The sequence below is a fragment of the Pollachius pollachius genome (assembly GCF_949987615.1).
Source record: "Pollachius pollachius genome assembly, chromosome: 7".
NCBI classification, from domain to species: Eukaryota; Metazoa; Chordata; class Actinopteri; order Gadiformes; family Gadidae; genus Pollachius; species Pollachius pollachius.
Genome location: NC_136940.1, coordinates 11,016,579 through 11,034,819, shown reverse-complemented (window position 1 = coordinate 11,034,819; position 18,241 = coordinate 11,016,579). Strand labels below are relative to the sequence as shown.

Genomic DNA, 18,241 nt, shown 5'->3' with positions numbered 1-18,241 from the left:
GTACACGGCACACATTGCACGGCACTCTCAAAATCCATTTGGCAGTCTCAAATCACACCATTTGGCACCTCTTCTCCCTGTGTAATTGAAAGTTTCTGTGAGAGTAAATATGCATGAAACTATTGCTACAGTTATGGTGACAAAGCATTACTAAAAATACTGCCATTATTTAGTACATGCAGTACAAATTACTTTAGGTCTTAAAGGCATTCCTTTCTTGAATATTTTGTTGAACTATTGACAGTTATTGTGTATTACTCCTCCTCCGTACCACAGTGACACTCCATAACCATCTTCTTGTCTACTGCAACCGCCTCTATTTTACCCCAGGGACATTAAAGATTTACTAATAATAATACTGCTATAAACAATAATACACAGAAGGAAATTTATATTAATATAATAGGATGGCAGCATGATCTGGGTTCTTTGTAAATCCCTCCCAATGAGTTCTTGGTCCAAGTTGCTTGGCTTTTTGTCTTCTTTCTCTTGAAGATCCACTGGGTAAAATTTTGGTGGCCATTGAATTTGAAGCACTGAATATTTATGCATTGAAATAACATATCTGGAATTTTTTGCCTCTGAATTTAACTCTTTACATTTTCAACAAATCATTTTCACCTTTATTTTTCAATGTTAAAGGAGACATATTATACCACCAGGTCTGAGTGTGATTAGCCTTACAAGCCGTTGCGAAAACCTGCCCCTTATGACATCACTAGTGGGCGTGTCCCACCTAGATCTGTGCTGGATAGATCAGTCTACCAGCCTACCCAGTGGACTGAAGTAAACGTTGCTCATCTATCCAGCACAGATCTAGGTGGACATGCCCACTAATGATGTCATATGGGGCAGATTTTCGAAACGGCTTGTAAGGCTAATCACACTCACACCTGGTGGTATAATATGTCTCCTATTAAAAAATTCAAAATCAAATATTGAACGTTAAAAAATCAAACTTAAATAAGTTCAATGTCCCCAAATTCAACATGCAATAGTCAGCTGCAAAATTCAATGCATGAAATTCAGTGTTAACATCCGGGGACCAAAGGAAGAGCAATCGATCATAGATGCTAGATCGCGGTCAAGCAAGGAGAGCGACACTCGTTGACGGCCACGGCTGTGATGATGGGTCTTTCTTTCTTGATACAAACGTTGATTCTAAACAGCATTTTACACAGAAGCCTATAATAGGAAATGCTCAAAGGTAAATCAACGTCCTATCCATTGTATGGGTCTGTAAAATGCTAATCAAATCAAATGTATTTATTAAGCACATTTAATAACAAGGTGACATTTAATAACAAGATACGTTATTTCAATGCATAAATATTCAGTGCTTAAAATTCAATCGTCTTTTATTTTCAAAATCAGATGAGACAGATTTACTTCCATAGTAGAACTATAGGTCAAAGCTTGACCGAAATTGTTCATTGCATTTTTTTCCACAACAATAAATTTATTAGAAATCTTGGAACTGAAGGGTACTGTCCACATTTGCCCCAAAATGTGCTCCACTCTCCAACAACTCTGAGCCAAAAACTCATTGTCTTAAAAACGCATTCTCTCTGGAGCTGTTTGCCCATTCTGGGCTACTATAGAACCAAGGTGGTGCAACATGGCAGCCTCCGTTGAAGAGGACCTGTTCCCCATGTAGATATAAAGGGCTCAAACTAAGGTAACAAAAACACAACAGTTCTTATTTTCATGGGATTATACAATTAAAACATACTTATGAATGTTATATTAAATTTATGTCATGTAGGTTCTGTACACTAGACCTTTAATCTCTGTGTATGCTCGTCAAACAATGACTTAGAGCCCCCCAGAACAGGCAAAAGGAGTTGAGTGGTAACTTACGGTAAGGGGTTGAAGGTGAGACTTGGCTTTTAAATCAAAGTGCTATAATTGGCTGCTTTGCCCAGCTGTCCGATTTACCTTATTGACTATACTCCATATGTTTCACATTTACATTTTGTCATAACTACATTTATATTTAGTCTAAGCAGAGACTTCCATGGGGTCTGAGAACCATCAAAATAAATATTGATTGCAAAATTCTTTACAAACAATCAGTAGCATGGCAGAATAGCTGTGGGAAAAGTTTAATTTCTTTCTCAATTGCTCATGAACTACTTAGATTTTGCAGTGATTTTTGATATATACAGCAGTGCTATAACAATGATTATTCAACATTGAGTTGGGAGAGAAGATCCATTTGGGATGCCTGTTTCTGGATGCTGTGCCTGATTTAAAAAGTGTTGGTTAAAGGTTGATAACCTACTCTACTTTCCAGGGAAGTTAAAATCCCACAATCTCTGTCTGTTGTGGTTCCAGCTGTGGCCCAGTGGGAAACCCCCCCATCCCCTCTCTTTCCTTCCAAAGAGTGTACTGCGTCACTGCGGTTTCTCACGTCGTCTGGGGCTACTTAGTTCTTCCTGTTTGTGATTGCCCCCCCCCCCCCCCCCCCCCCCCCCCCCTCAATTAACCAGATGGCAAGAAAATGTTATTTACGATTTTGTTGTTTTTTGGGTAAAATGCTATTTCTGTTATATATATTTATTTTGTATCTTTAATACTACAGCAAACATTTACTTTGAAATACACGCCAGAAAGGCATTAGATGAATATAACCTACTAAATTTTGAATTTAGGTGAATTGTCTGAAGTTCTCTCTATTGGGATCAAATAGGGCTCAATCAGGGCTCTGCAACACTCTTTACTCCCAGATGCAGAGTGCCCATTTCCAGACATGATAAGTAGTTGGTTTTGTTAAAATCTACTATAAGATGGGTTTACTTGAGGATTTGTGTACACTTTGCAATGTCAAGCTACCCCTTTCAGTACACCTTTTTATAACCTGCTTTCCGGCCGTCCACTTTTTGAAGTGCCGTCTCTCTCTGACCAAACTCATTTTCAGAGGATTGAGGTCACATCCGCCTCCCTACAAATGATTGACAGGTCACTCTTCCTTCATCTGCCAATCAGAGGCCAGAGGATTGATTGTACACACTGGCTGTGGTGTAACCATTCCCATAGATGCTAAACCACAGCAGTTTCACTCCAAAAAGAGTTGGATGACCGAGGGAGAGCTATATTACACCCCATGATATTGCTTTAAAAAAAGTCTATCGCTTGAAATTACAGTTTCACACAGTGAGCTTACTGTTTCAGTAAATATATTTTTTAATCGTTTTCCCTCCTATATCCTGTGTTTTCACATTAAACTAAGCAAACTAAATTAGCTTTAATTAGTGATGCATTCAATCATTCAAATAGGGCAACTTGGAATTTGGAACAACCAATGTGTAGTGTGAATGTATACTCATTACTGACCTCATGTCCAAATAAAACTTATATTCATAATGTTTTGTCTTCTATTTCATTTCATTTCATTTCATGTTCTTTAAAAGCTGAATAGGCCATAGTGGTTGAAAACAAAATTAAAAGTTATATTCCAGAAGCTCAGGCTTAACTGGATAGATGATTTTTCATATTGAGCCCTTGACAGTAAACATGGATTACCCAGGGCCATATATTTTTGCAGTTCATCTTACATAATTGGTATCGTTTTTTATTCATATCATTTTCTTTTCATGCTTCTCCCTCAGGAACCTGTTGTACGTGAATCCGCAGAGTCTTAATTTCGCCAATCGCCAAGGCTCTGCACGAAATATCACCGTGAAAGTGCAGTTCATGAATGGGGAGGATCCCAGTAACGCATTGCCGGTACCCCACAATGGAACACTTTTTGTCAACCATGATTTAAAACTATATTTACATCTATAGTTTATTTCTGTTGAGGTGATTGTTGGAGCAGCCATCTTGCATGCTTACTGTGCTTTACATGTTGTTTATGGGGAAGATTTGAAGCTATCCTCCGGCCTTCACTCCTCTACTTGACATCTTGATATTTCTCATCCATAAGGTGATATTCGGCAAGTCCAGTTGTGCAGATTTCTATAAGGAGGCCTACACTTCTGTGGTCTACCATAACAGGTAAGTTCTTAATGTTTTAAAAGGATGTGCTTTCTGACTAATCCTTTACCTAACAATGTATTTGGTTTTGGACGATGCAGCTTTGGAAAGTGCGTGAGCGACAGTCATTTCTGTTCTCTCTGGCTTAACTTCATTGCCATGATCAGTCGGGCTATGAAACAATTCTCAATCTCATTGAATAAAGCTCTTGTCTTATTTGACGATGTGTTATGAGTTCATGCGGCTGTGGACAGTATTCCACTGCGTATCTTCAGGTTCACCAAGCCCGCCATGTCCTTGACTCCGTCTTTTATATAGGGACTCAGGGCTCTGCAATATTTTATCACTTCTATTAGCTTTTTATTTTTTTACGATACCCAGTGGCCTGCAATCCGTCACCCAGGGGTCAGACGTTGAAGGTTAAAGTTAATCAACCTATTCTCTAGGAGTACGGCGTGACCGGGGCAAGCCATCCCATTAGAAAGTGTTTTCCTCCTTTGTCTGCCCAGTCCACTGCTCCTGTTTCCTGTTAATTATGTTCAACCGTTTGCCTCTGAAATGGCCCAATATTTCTCTTGTCGCCGCTCTCAACGGGCGATAGGTAAAGGCCTGGGTTCTAGTGGTTGTTTGTGTGTTAAAATTCTGTTAAAGTCACACTGGCCGGGTCGAAGATTACTGGCAATACCTTTTGAATCCATACAGCTCAAGAAGAAAGAAAATACAGATCAAGTTCAATGATCAATTGTTCGCTAAGAGTTTCTCTTCTAATGTTTTCTGTCCAGCCAATAATATGTTATCTTTTCCATGGGAGGGCGGGGGTGAGGGGGAAGGTTACTTGTGGTGTCCCTTTGAAAGAAATTGTCCCCTTGAGGAAACTTCCTTTCCTCTGCTCTTATTCAAACTGTCATTTTTGAAGTCTCAAAGAGCTGCTTGTGACCTTGTTTGAAACTCAAGAAGAAAGAATCTTCTGTGTTTGTGTGCCTTGACCTGCGGACTGAGATGGTCTCTCTATGGGACCGTAGAAAAGGTTATGTAATGCAGCTCTGACAGGCTGTAACAATAGCCATTTGCTCCGCTTTGTTGACTACAAATCCCATGTTATAAATATTGCGGGCCATAAATGGATGCAATTGTTGGATATTTTTTGCTAACTTGACTGTCTGTCGTCAACTGGCTGGGGAATCTTCATGTATTCTTGCCATGATGGTAAAATGATCATGAAAATTTCGCCTGCAGTGAAAAAGTTCTGCTTGAGTTCAAAGGTTGTGTCCATTAGTTATATTTCATAATTTATTTACTAAAACACTAAATTAAATGCGTCTCAATTAGCATCAGTGCACAATATAAACCATCTGAATTGAGAAACATTGACGTTTCTTTTCCTCTCTGAAAGGGTTTGGTAAAAGGAAACTCTGGGTGGACTTGTCAGTTCAGCATTGCAGCTGTATGCATGTGCATCGTGACGTAGACATGTACATGTAGTGACTCCCGCCCTAAAACACAAGGTTTGGTTGTTGGACTACAGTGTAGTCCAACAACCAAACCTCATGTTTAAGGGCAGGGGCGTGTCACGTGTTTTTGCATTGGGGAAGACGGCTGAAAACACAATCGTCATGTTTTGTGATGGTACCTCACCTCCGAATTTACATGTGTAGTAGAACACCTTTGTTTTTGTATATTTTTGAGGCAGGACCATTTGAAGTAACAACCTTTAGAAAAGAACAGAGTTTCAATGTCCTATTAATGCTGATCCCAATTGCCAGGTCCCCAGACTTCCACGATGAAATCAAGATTAAGCTGCCGGCGAGTCTGTCGGACCACCACCACATCCTCTTCACTTTCTATCATGTCAGCTGTCAACAGAAGCAGAACACACCGCTGGAGACCCCCGTCGGATACACGGTACGTACTGCAGGCTCGATGCCCACAGCACCCCGTTCACACCAAGCGGTGCGCAGAGCAAGTTCGGCCCTCACGCAGCCCATGGGATGGGATGGGACTCCCTGTATGTATGCTACTCACACTAGATGGATGGATGGCTCAATAGATAATTAATTAATCCTGAAGGAAATGTAGGCAGCCAGTAGCTAAATACATCAAATAATTAAAAGCAGTACATATTTTTTTTAATAAAAGCCTGTATAATGGTAAATAGATAAATATATATGTATATATATATATAAATGTAATTATTAATATTCACTTTGGGAAAGCTTCTGGCAACACCTTTTTTACTTTTTTACAATATTGCTATGTCTGGGAATATGGCAATATAACTTTTGTATGTTGAAACTTTTGTTTGTTGAACCCCACATTATGGTTTTGCATAGGAAAATGTACTTCCTATGCGGCTATATCACCTCCTCATTTAGTCCCTAAGTGAGTTTGTATAAAATGTTTCCTTTTTTTTTTTTAAATGCTGTCGTTTGCATTTGAATTTCAATACATTAGGTTTAATTGTGCTTCTCCTCTGACTGTTCCCCCCCCCCCCCCTTCCCAGTGGATCCCCATGCTTCAGAGTGGGAGGTTAAGGACTGGACACTTCTGCCTGCCTGTGTCTCTGGAGAAGCCCCCGCAGTCCTACTCTGTCCTCTCCCCTGACGTAAGACGTTCCGCTTCCTGTTGCATGGAGCCAGTTCATCATTAGTCAAAAGTGAAAGTTTAGTGGATGTTAATCTGGCAGATTTATTTTTGATCATCCAAAACATATTTTTCATTCATTTGTCGAGACTTAATTTGAGTTCTCTTTCGAGCCGTACAAGTGGATCTCCATTCTTACATTTTGCGTCCATGCCAGGTTGCACTGCCGGGGATGAAGTGGGTGGACAACCATCGTGGTGTGTTCAACGTGGAGGTGGTGACGGTTTCTGCCATCCACACACAGGTAGTTCCCCTCTTCGTTGTTTGTATCGGTTGTTTGTGCAACACAAATCTCCCTTCACTGAGGTTAATCAAGCTAGGACAACAGTTTGCTGACAGTAGTTTCAGAAGAATGAATTTCCCTTCCATTTGTCTTTTTTCATGTTTGTACATCATTCTTCCCTTCTGCAGGGTCAGTATCAAGCGATTTGAACTATATCTTCCTGTCTAGCTAAACTGGTAGAGCTTGGCATTAACATTGACAGGGTTAGCGATTAGATTCCCACTGGTGCCCCCCCTGCTCAAAATGTGTGCACCCATGTTTTAAAAGGGTCTACCAAATGGCCCATTTTCATATTTGAGGTCCCAACCGTCTATGTGGTGGTGCAGATGGACTGGGGTTTCTGAAAATATTGCGATTCATTAATTAAAGGAGACCTATTATGGTGTTTTCCCAACAAGTAAACATAGTATATGAGTTCCAGAAAACATGTTTTTGAAGCTGTTTGTTGGAAATAGCTTCTAATGGTTAGAAAGCTTTCAAACTTAGTGGTCAAGTAAAAAAGAGGGAGGGGCTCGTTTTGCATACCTAATAGCCGCGGCTATTGGGTATACAAAAGCGGCTAATCGTCCGCGACTGAGCCGCGGCTCGTCCGCGGCTAAATGCGTCTAAGCCACGGCTTAAAGTGTTTAAACCGGCCGGTTTCCGTATGGATTCCGGCCGGCGTCTGGCCGGTTTAGCCCTTTTACCGCGCCATTCTAGGGCCGGATTATGGCCTTCTTGGCTTTCCATAGTGCTCGTCCGCTGGGCCACAAAATCATAGCTATGCTCTGATTGGAGGGGGTGGGGAAGTGGGAGGTAATATTCAAATGTGCCCCCTTCCTACATAGGACGGGGCGCCGAAACTGACTCCCTCGTTTGGTAACGAGTGAGTCAAACTTTTCAAAGTTTGTATGCGTCTGGGAACACCAGAGACCCAAAACAACACCCCAAATCCCAGGAAAAGTGTTGTTTTCATAATATGTCCCCTTTAAATTAATTTAATTCTTATAGTTTAACATTAGGGTTCAGGTTTTTACAGGTCTGGCATTATTTTTTCATTCATGTGGTCGAAGAGAACAGAACATAGTTGATTCAAATTACTAATGGCGAATACACTATAGTGCCCTCTGTAGGAGGCGAATTATGGAAGAGAATAATCGCTATTATGAGTCTGTTTTTGTTTTTGCCCATCCCTGCTTACAACCCATCCTTACCCCCTCCGTCTGCCCCCCAGGACCAGTACCTTGACAAGTTCTTTGCGTTGGTACACGCGCTGGACGAACACATGTTCCCAGTGAGGATCGGGGACATGCGCATCATGGAGAACAACCTGGAGGCGGAGCTTAAGACCAGCATCGCGGCAATCAGCTCCTCACAGCTGGAGCCCGTCGTTAGATTCCTCCACCTGCTGCTGGACAAGCTGGTGCTGATGGTGGTGCGGCCGCCTGTCATCGCAGGGCAGATAGGTAACTCATTGATGTCACCTTTTATTGACCCGGCTGAGTCTCATTGGGATTCACTTGACATACAAGGGCAACAGAGAAAAGACAAACTATAATTGATTAAAAATCAAGTGCAAAGATAACAGCGATTTATACCGGGACTGTCCAGTTCCACAATGCCTTAAATCGTCTCAAAAGTCCATAGGAAATAAAATAATTGTTCTTCCCGAAAGAAAATGTAAAAACCCGAAAAATGTAATGTAATATTGATGCCATGATGTAAATGCCATCCAAGGGAGAAGGACAAACTGCTTACTGCTCCTTATTTATTTAAATTAGTAATTGAGGGAAAACTCTAGGATCGTGAGCCCCTTAACTTCCGCCTGCTAGGTTGTGTGGTGAGCAAACTGCTACACAGAGCCCAAGGAAATGGCCTGTTTCTCAGTGATGTGTTGACATTGTATGCCTCTAGGCCTGGCTAATAAAACTTTAACAGCCTCATGGCACTGACTAAGCTACAATTACCATTTGTCGCTGAGTGTTTGCTTAAATAGCTTCACTGTAGATATGTGCCTAGATATCTTTGTGTCTCTGTGATTCATCTTGTAATCTGGCGTCTGTCTGTCTGTCTGTCTGTCTGTCTGCCTGCCTGCCTGCCTGCCTGCCTGCCTGCCTGCCTGTCTGTCTGTCTGTCTGTCTGTCTGTCTGTCTGTCTGTCTGTCTGTCTGTCTGTCTGTCTGTCTGTCTGTCTGTCTGTCGTGCAGTGAACCTGGGCCAGGCTTCCTTCGAGGTCATGGCATCAGTGGTCAACCGGCTCCATAAGTACCTGGACAGCAGCCAGGACATCCATGGCCGCAACAGCCTCCTGTCGTCCTACATCACCTACGTCTTCCGCCTGCCACACACAGATCCCAACTCCCCCTCCCCAGGTAGGCTAGCCCCCGTCCCAACTACCCACCCCCAACCACACCCTCCCCATTGCTCAAACACATCCAATTTATTTCCCTTCTTATGTCTTTTGATTTGGTTTCTCTCTCACCTGTCGTTACCCGCGACTCTGGCTCGGCCCGCGGCGCTCATGTTTCTTTCCTCATATTTATTTACTTCTCGTGTTCTTTTTTCCGTTTGTCGTTCTGTTCTTCCTTCCTTCTTTATTTCCCCACCCTCCTCCACTTGTTTTTCCGCATAGCCAACACAGACACAAACACCGACGCAACAGGTACCTACGGCCCACGGCCTTACACACCTCCCCCCTTATTTATTTTTATCCTGCTACATTTCTAAATCATTGTTCTTTAGGTAAAGTGAGTATAATGTTGTTATAGTATTTCCAAATGTACTTGCAAGGTTATTGCTAGGGAAATCCATCAATGGTTAAATCATGTTTGAGATAAAACTGGACTCACATCCATCTGCGTCTCACTAACACTATGAATTTAGATCAGCGTAATCAGGTTGACAGGTCTCTCTTCACGACCCTGTCCATAAAGGCACATAGAGCCCATCAAAGCCCATATATTTCATAATAGCGTTAAATGTGTTGGCTGTGAAATGTTTAGAGAACTGAAACGATCTGTTTTTTTTTTCGAAACTCCTGATGCATCCTAGTCACCACGCACCCTGTGGCTTCCTCTTCGTCCCCGTCCCCGTACTACCTTTCCATGCTTAGGTCCGGGGGCGCTTGGGGGCTCGGTCCACTACGCCACCATGGCCCGCTCGGCGGTCCGCCCGGCCAGCCTCAACCTCAACCGCTCCCGCAGCCTCAGCAACAGCAACCCGGACATCTCGGGCACGCCCACCTCTCCCGACGACGAGGTCCGCTCCATCATCGGCAGCAAGGTGGGCATTCTTTACCCGGGTGCGACGGCAGCTCGGTTCGTCCGTTCAGCCCCTTACTGGTGTTGCATTAGGGAGCCGTACATCTTGTACGCAACACGCAGGGGTTGCGTACATACTTTAACGTCCAAAGGTTGTCCTAAAAATGTGTTTGCTTCATCTGACAAGCAGCCAAGAAAATGATTTATTTATAATGATCCATGAAGCAAATATTTGAATTGAAATGCACCAGACTGCAGCAAATGTTTATTATTTCTACTTGGTAAATGACTCAAACGATTAATCGAACATTAAAATTCGATCAATTAATGTTGACAATGTTAAGACAAATCTACTGATCGTGGCTACCCGACGAGGGGAAGCTCTGTGACTTTAAAGGGTGGCACGTTGTTCCAGTGGAAAGCCCGTTCTGTATTGATTCTGGACCCCGGCCAACCAGAGGCTACCTGAGTACATTTCTCAACAGGCCAACATATGAAAATGCTGGTGTTAATATATTCCTGGATCTAATTGGGCTGCATTAGTCAATCCTAGCTATGTGTACATTGAGAACATTCTTCCGGCCATTTATTGCATGCATGCATCACAAAGGCTATAGTGCCAAGTCTACAGCCCTGGTCAAAGTCAGGGGCGGATGTACATAGTGATGACATGCAAACCCTGTACTTCACAACGACAAACATCAGCAAGGACAGATTATCTTCTTAACCGCTGTTACAGCCACCTCACACACACACACACACACACACACACACACACACACACACACACACACACACACACACACACACACACACACACACACACACACACACACACGGAGGGGACAGTATGCTAGTCCGAACTTTTTTTTGATAGTGTTACAGTCAGCCTGTGCATTACATAATAAAGTTAGATTGTTTTATGCCTTTTCGATAAACAATTTGTCAAGGCTATACATAGGCAATTATTGCTTATTTTAAAAATGCGGATTTTTGTATTCTTTTATGATATTGATAATGATATTTTTCCTCCCAGAAACACCTCTGTTTATCATGTATATGAATGCTTCTGAATAACTACTAACTGATGCATGGTGTGATAAGGTTCCTCCCTAACATCAAACAATCTAAGTAGTGCGATGGATGCTACCCCTGGTCCAATGACTGGTCACTTCTGCTTCTACTGCTCTGAGACATGCCCTCTTCTACCCTCTGTCCGAGAGGGTAGCGAGGGCGCTTCCCCTCTTATGTTTCACCAAATAAGAGGGGAAGCGAGGGCGAGACCCCCCCCCCCAACCGACCCCACCGGTACCCTACCCTACCCTTTCTCTCTTGTGGGGATAGCCAGATCCTCTGAATCCACCATCATTTTATGTTCCTAATGGAGCCCTCTACTGTCTGCCCTGAACACTGTGAATGTCTTATGATTTACCTTTCTTAACCTGTGGTTGTTTCCTCCCCCCCCCCCCCCCCCCCCCCCCTCCTCTGTACTGCTCGCTCGGTTCCCTTGCCTCTCTGCTTGTGACCTCTGACCCCTGGCGCCCTGCCCACGCTAGGGCCTAGACCGCTCCAACTCTTGGGTGAACACCATGGGCTGTAAGGGGGCTCCCTGGGGAACCGGCCCCGGGTCCGCTCCAGAAACCATACAGGTTGTTCCATGCCCCCAACAGTCCTCCCTATATTTTAATTGTTTAGCTACACATACAAAACTCACAGCAGTCTCATTTAGGGGGAAGGATACCAGGCCATTTCACATTTCGGTGACTCGTGGTCATGTCGTCACGCTCTCTGTAAACACTCAGCGACCCACATTCTGTCCTTGGCTAGGCAGCCATTTAATTCCAAATATGAGCGCAGTATTGTTCAAAAACTCCAGCCTATCAGAGTAACATCCGTGCTCTCTTTGCCCTGGTAAACTACGGTTGGGATAAAAGCTAATTCTAATCTGAAAATCCTTCTGAGCAGATTTCTGTTAATCTTTTAGCATCATTATTCTGTCTATTTCGGATAAAAACTGTTTGATTGCTCCATAGATTGCTCCAGTTGGGCACCACCGTTGTTTTCCTAATAAGACGGTGGCACTCCTTGTTTAGGCATGAACTGAAACGGCCCTCTTCTTAGTGCTCATTGATCCGACCGATCTGCAGTGTCACAGAATGTAAACACGCGGCCAACCGGGCCCTTCTCAAGACAACAAAAGGCAAAACCATGAGAACCAAAATGTGAAAAGGCCACCGCATCTACACACGAGAGCACACCGCTCCCATGAGCTCTCACATGATCCCTCACATGATCCCTCAGGCCCCTCCCATGGGAGTCACAGCCGCCTCCATGACTTATCATCTGCACACCTATCGTGTGTTCACCTCCCTCCTTTCCCACCCAATAGCATCATGTTGTCCACATCCATTCATCATAGTTTACATCATCCCTTCTTCACTCCAAAAGTCCTCAGCCTAGTCATGGATGAAAGTATTCCATAATACCATACTGTTCTTTTGGTTATTCATGCCATACTGTAACACATAAGGTAGTGGAGATGGTGGTGTAATGTCCTTCAGCAGGCATAGATAATATCAGAAAATCCCTTCCCCTTCTTCCTATTACTGTTAACCTTTAACCAGCGTCATGGCTACCTTATAACCCTGCATGATCTCCTCATAACCTCACATCATATGGCATGGAGTTCACACTGGCTGGAGGTGCGTGCGTGCGTGTGTGTATGTGCGCGTTGGCTCTTGTGTGCATGTGTTTGTGCCGTTTGTGTACTTCACTTGTCTTGTCTGTGATTTGTTGCATCATAAACGTGTGTACAACACCTATTGAGGAATGTTTTACCTAACATATAAGCAAACAAAAGCCATGTCGACATGGGGGTTCAGCATACGGTTGAGCTCGGAGCATGAGTTGCATGAGTTTGCCAGCAAGACCAACTGCTGTGATTGACATTTTGCGTTTGTGGTGTTGTATAAAGGAAGGAAGAGCTTTGGTAAAAGGTCATAACCTGCCGCTTGTCACATCGATTAAAAGGAGGCCTTGCCTTTCACTTGAATCAGTTAAACATTTTGGACTGTCCTCACATTTGGGTCGCACTGACAATGCCTTAAAGGGGAGCTGTCAACGCTTGCTGTTTACTTCATATGGTCTTCATACGCGTGTTCTAAAAATTTGTTCAGGACTCAAACTATCCTTTTTTACTTTGTGGCACCGGGACTTCCAACTTCCAAATGTTAGGAGTAATAGTGAAAATGTAGATGCACCCATCAGAATGTGAGGAGCGGCAACAATTTATGTGGTTTTTGTATTTTTATTGATACAAATATTTTAAGTGTTAATTTAAGATAAACTTTTTTTATTATTTGATTTGCTGATGCGCCTATTGACTGTAATCTCAGTCAAGTAAACGGTCCAATTCTTCACAGAACAGGCGTATAAAGTGGTACTATTATTAGTAAATAGGTGATGGTTCCTCTTTGAGGCCTGTGGGCACAAACTGTAAATACTAAATGCCCTCAAACTTTCCATTGTCCTATGTGTTTGTCTGATTAATGACAACGAGGTGTGTGTGTGTGTGTGTGTGTGTGTGTGTGTGTGTGTGTGTGTGTGTGTGTGTGTGTGTGTGTGTGTGTGTGTGTGTGTGTGTGTGTGTGTGTGTGACCCCAGCAGAAGCACCACCAAGTATGCAGAGTCCATCTGCGGTCCCGTTGCTCCTCCACTAACCTTGTTGTTACCATCCATCCCACCCATAGGCCATGGAGCGCTCTGGCAATCGCATGTCTTCGCACACGGAAAGCGCCAGTTTCTTGCAGTCTTTAACAGGACGATTGGCCACCAAAAAGGTAGAGCCCCCTTGCACCAGGGGAAAGGAGCCCACCATGAGCCCCTGATCCTTCTCCTGTTTTACCTGTGTTTGGTTTTGTTTCTCTCTGCGTGCTTCCTTTGTCCCGTCCGTGCGTTGTTTGGGTCTGCGGTCGCGTGGGCTGATGTTCCGGTGTTCTTTGGTGATTGTGGCGTCATGGTGATTGTTGCCAAAGGTCAATGCTCTGCTGCCTCTTGTTTGAATGTGTGACTTGTAATTTGACATTGCAATATTTATTTTTGATTTGATGTAATGTCAACGTTTAAACTACTGATTGAATGTAAGCCTGCACACTAAATGCCACTGGATTTGTATGTATTGCTGCATCTATTTGGGGAAAGCTCCAAAGAAACCAAGAAAAAGCACTTTTCCTCTCTTCTCTGCAAATTTATTTAGCAGATTCTTTATATATTCTTCATTATACCAATTCAATAATTGCTTTGAAACTAAATCCCCAGACAAGATCTCAGAAGACGTATACATTTATGTTGTGAAGCAATTGCTTGAAGAGAATCGTGCATTTTAATGGTTTTGTTAAAGAATCTCAAAGTGCCATGAAAATTGTCCTCATGATTGTTTTGTTTCTTTGCGGTGTTATGTAAACACTGAATCACACACCAGGGGGTTTTGTCAACTTGTTTTTGTCAAACTTCTTTGATTGGTGTGAGGAGTCACAGTAGCATAACAAGATCATTTTGGAGGTTCATATAATTGAAACATTAATTTCATCTTTAATATTAAATCGTACAAAATTGTTATCCAGGCGGGTTTCAGATTATAAAAAACGCTGTGTGTTTTGTAAGTTGATCATATTCTTTTGGTGACGGTCAATCAATTCCGGAACAACACACACCCATCACTATATTGATTGTTTACATAGCATCAACAGAGCAATTGACCGACACTCTATGTAGTGTGGCAGGGTAGCCCTCCATAAGGATGTCTGGCCTTGTCAAGCACTCACTATCCCTCACTCTTTTCTCTCTTTCCTCCGATGTCTGTCCTTGCTCAACACCGTTGACACCTGCCCCTGTGTTCCCGGGGTTCCCAGCTGTTCCACGAGGAGCTGGCCCTGCAGTGGGTAGTGAGCACCGGCAGCGTGCGCGAGGGGGCCTTACAGCAGGCCTGGTTCTTCTTCGAGCTCATGGTGAGTACTGCCCCCGAAAAATGAACGGGCTTGAAGTCAGACATGGGCGTGTCTGACTGTAGACTCTGTGGCCCCCAGGTGAAGAGCATCATCCACCACCTATACTTCGCCCAGCGCCTTGAGTCGCCCAGGAAGAACCGCTTCCCTGAGCGCTTCATGGACGACATCACCGCACTGGTCAGCACCATCGCCGGCGACATCGTCTCTCGCTACCAGAAGGTGACCCCTCACACACGCTTAGTGATAAGTACATACTTGTCTTTTTGTGTGATGCATTTTGCTGAGACTTTCCCACCTGTGTGCTGCTTGATCCTAGCAATCTTCCCATTTTTGGTTAAGCCTTTCTACGGAATCGAGGCCGGGCCGGTCTCGGGATGGTCTCAAGAGGCTATGCTTTCTTACAAAAAATCAGATAACCGATTGCATTCCGTCTATTGGAGACCACCTTCCAGTCTACTTGTGTGTGGGTGTGAGTCGAGTCAAGTTTCATATCAACACATCGTATCCGGAAATAATGCAGTCGAACGTGGCTTCTGCCCTGCCATCAGGACCTGGAGCTGGTGGAAAGGCTGAACACCAGCCTGGGCTTCTTCCTCAACGACCTGCTGTCTGTCATGGACCGGGGCTTTGTTTTCAGCCTCATCAAGACCTACTGGAAACAGGTGAGTGCTGCTGCTACCATGGTTCGCTTTGTGAGTACAAAAGATTGACGATGTTATCGATCCACGCAATATGTCTTATGAATTGAAAGCTGAAGGTTTTTCCGCTCTGAATGGTGGTTTTATAATATTTCACTATTCTGTAGCTCTTAGCTATCTTGTTGTTTTCATTATGTATTATTCACTGTTCTGTACTTGCTGCTGTGACACCCTCATTCTCACTTGGGATGAATGAAGTTAGTCCATCTTATCTTATCTTAGGTATCCCTCAAGCTGTACGCCCAGCAGAACCCCACCCTGGAGTCCCTGAGGCTGGACTTCCTGAGGATTGTGTGCAGCCACGAGCACTACGTCACCCTGAATTTGCCCTGCAGCCTGCTCACCCCGCCCGCTTCCCCCTCCCCCTCCGTCTCCTCCGCCACCTCGCAGGTGATGGTGCAAACATGGATGTAAAATCAAGGGAGGCTTCAACAGCCCCTTAACTCGCTTTTCAACCGCCAATCATGGTTCATGTCACAACGTGTCTTAAAGCTATGCGCACATCGGCCCAACAAACAGCAGCACCCCACGATGTTGACCAGAGCGGACCAACACCGAGTCATGTGCAACCAACACCCACCCCGCACGCTGCGGCAATGTTGGTGTGTGTTGGTGTTTGAAGGGTCAATGTGCAAGCGCCTGAAAACATCGCCTCTCTTACATCGTGTTTTGTTTGTATTATTGGCATTTTCACAGATTTCCTTTCCAAATTCCATATTTTTAAATACTTTAACCGTCGACACTCCTCTACCCAAAACACCAAAAGCCACCTGCAAATGTTTTTAGTTGTTTTGTGACTTATTTGTTGTTATAATTTGGGGCGGCTGTAGCTCAGGAGGTAGAGCTGGTTGACTGGTAACCGCAAGGTTGCTAGTTCAATCCCCGGCTCCTCCTAGCTGAGTGTCGAGGTGGCCCTGAGCAAGGCACCTAACCCTAACTGCTCCCGACGAGCTGGCTGTCGCCTTTGCAGGGCTGACTCCGCCGTCGGTGTGAATGTGTGTATAAATGGGTGATTGCGAGGCAATATTGTAAAGCGCTTTGGGTGGCCACTGGTTACAGAAAAAGCGCTATATAAATGCAGTCCAACCACCATTTACCATTTTTACTATTATTTATTTTTTTACCTTACAGAGCTCTGGTTTCTCAACGCATGTCCAGGACCAGAAGATAGCCAACATGTTTGAGCTATCTATCCCATTCCGGGAGCAGCACTTCATGGCTGGGCTGGTGCTGTCTGAGCTGTCTGTGATCCTGGAGCCAGACAATGAGGCGTAAGTAGCCCCATAGAAGCAGACACATCGAGGAGGGCCTCCATGCCATCTTAAATCCAGGGCTATAACAAAGGGTGGGGTTCTGTCGATGGCAGACGACTGTTAGTCACTCTGACAATCAACGCCCTAGCAAGACAATTGCGTTGAGAGATGGCTAGCACCTGCATGGTCGAGATAACAAGCTGAAGACACTGAAGTTGTCAACGCCTTGTACAAGTGGTCCACGTTCACGTAGGACCACTTAAAGGATCGATGCTTTTGTCTTTTTTTTCCGGGTCTTTTTTATCTTAACGTGTCAGATTGCCCAATGCTTTGGCCGTCCTCGTCGTCCTTCATTCTCTGACCTTCCCCCTCTCCTGGTGTCCCTCCCCAGCATGTTCGGACTGCACAAGAAGGTGGTGAACGTGGTGCACAACCTTCTGTCCAGCCACGACTCGGACCCGCGCTACGCCGACCCGGAGGTCAAAGCCCGGGTGGCCCTGCTGTACCTGCCGCTCATCGGCATTGTCATGGAGGCGCTGCCGCAACTTCACGACTTCACAGGTTCGGGGTTTATGGAGCTCGGAGCGTCACGGCGTTCCGGGTGACTCCTGTTTGAATAGTTGCACATGGTGTTTAGCGGAATGCTCTTACTGTGGGGTTTTCGTTGTCACCGGGGTGTACAAATAAGGATGAATGATTAAAGAATTTACGTAATCATGCTTTGTAGAAGAATAGGGCAATAGACCCACAATCAAAACCATTCAGTGTTACAATCAGGGTCATGAGGTCATTTCAGCCCTCCTTTTTCTGAAATGTTTGTCTGTTCCCCCGTTCCTCTGAGCAGAGTCTCACATTCAGTGGGGTCGCCCAGGCTGCCCACAAGGGGGCGCTGCGGGAGGCTCTGGCGAGGAGACCGACGGAGACGCCTTGATCAGCCAGACGGTAGCCATGGCGATAGCCGGTACCTCCGCCGCCCCGCCAATGTCCAGGCCTAGCAGCTTCCTGCTAAACACACAGGTAGTAGACAACATAACCACGTTTTTGGTCGGCAGAGGAAATTAATAGAACAATGGACTAAAGCATATTTAAATTGAATTAACTTGAATTATCGTTGATTTCATAAAAAAAAAAAAGTAGGCTAGTAA

At 44.3% G+C, this 18,241-nt stretch overlaps 1 protein-coding gene across 7 annotated transcripts in view; it reads left to right on the top strand.

Moving 5' to 3' along the window:
• The window catches only part of dock7 (dedicator of cytokinesis 7), a 54,764-nt gene that overhangs the window by 19,990 nt on the left and 16,533 nt on the right, over nt 1-18,241 (top strand). For all 7 annotated transcript variants that reach the window (XM_079739842.1, XM_079739841.1, XM_079739840.1 and 4 more), the window contains exons 15-30: nt 3,612-3,729; nt 3,929-3,999; nt 5,742-5,880; nt 6,479-6,580; nt 6,776-6,862; nt 8,115-8,346; nt 9,087-9,251; nt 9,992-10,161; nt 13,889-13,978; nt 15,050-15,145; nt 15,224-15,364; nt 15,694-15,807; nt 16,066-16,233; nt 16,975-17,114; nt 17,488-17,657; nt 17,941-18,113. In XM_079739842.1, coding sequence (XP_079595968.1) covers nt 3,612-3,729; nt 3,929-3,999; nt 5,742-5,880; nt 6,479-6,580; nt 6,776-6,862; nt 8,115-8,346; nt 9,087-9,251; nt 9,992-10,161; nt 13,889-13,978; nt 15,050-15,145; nt 15,224-15,364; nt 15,694-15,807; nt 16,066-16,233; nt 16,975-17,114; nt 17,488-17,657; nt 17,941-18,113 — 2,176 coding nt within the window. The remainder of the gene's footprint in view (nt 1-3,611; nt 3,730-3,928; nt 4,000-5,741; nt 5,881-6,478; nt 6,581-6,775; nt 6,863-8,114; nt 8,347-9,086; nt 9,252-9,991; nt 10,162-13,888; nt 13,979-15,049; nt 15,146-15,223; nt 15,365-15,693; nt 15,808-16,065; nt 16,234-16,974; nt 17,115-17,487; nt 17,658-17,940; nt 18,114-18,241) is intronic.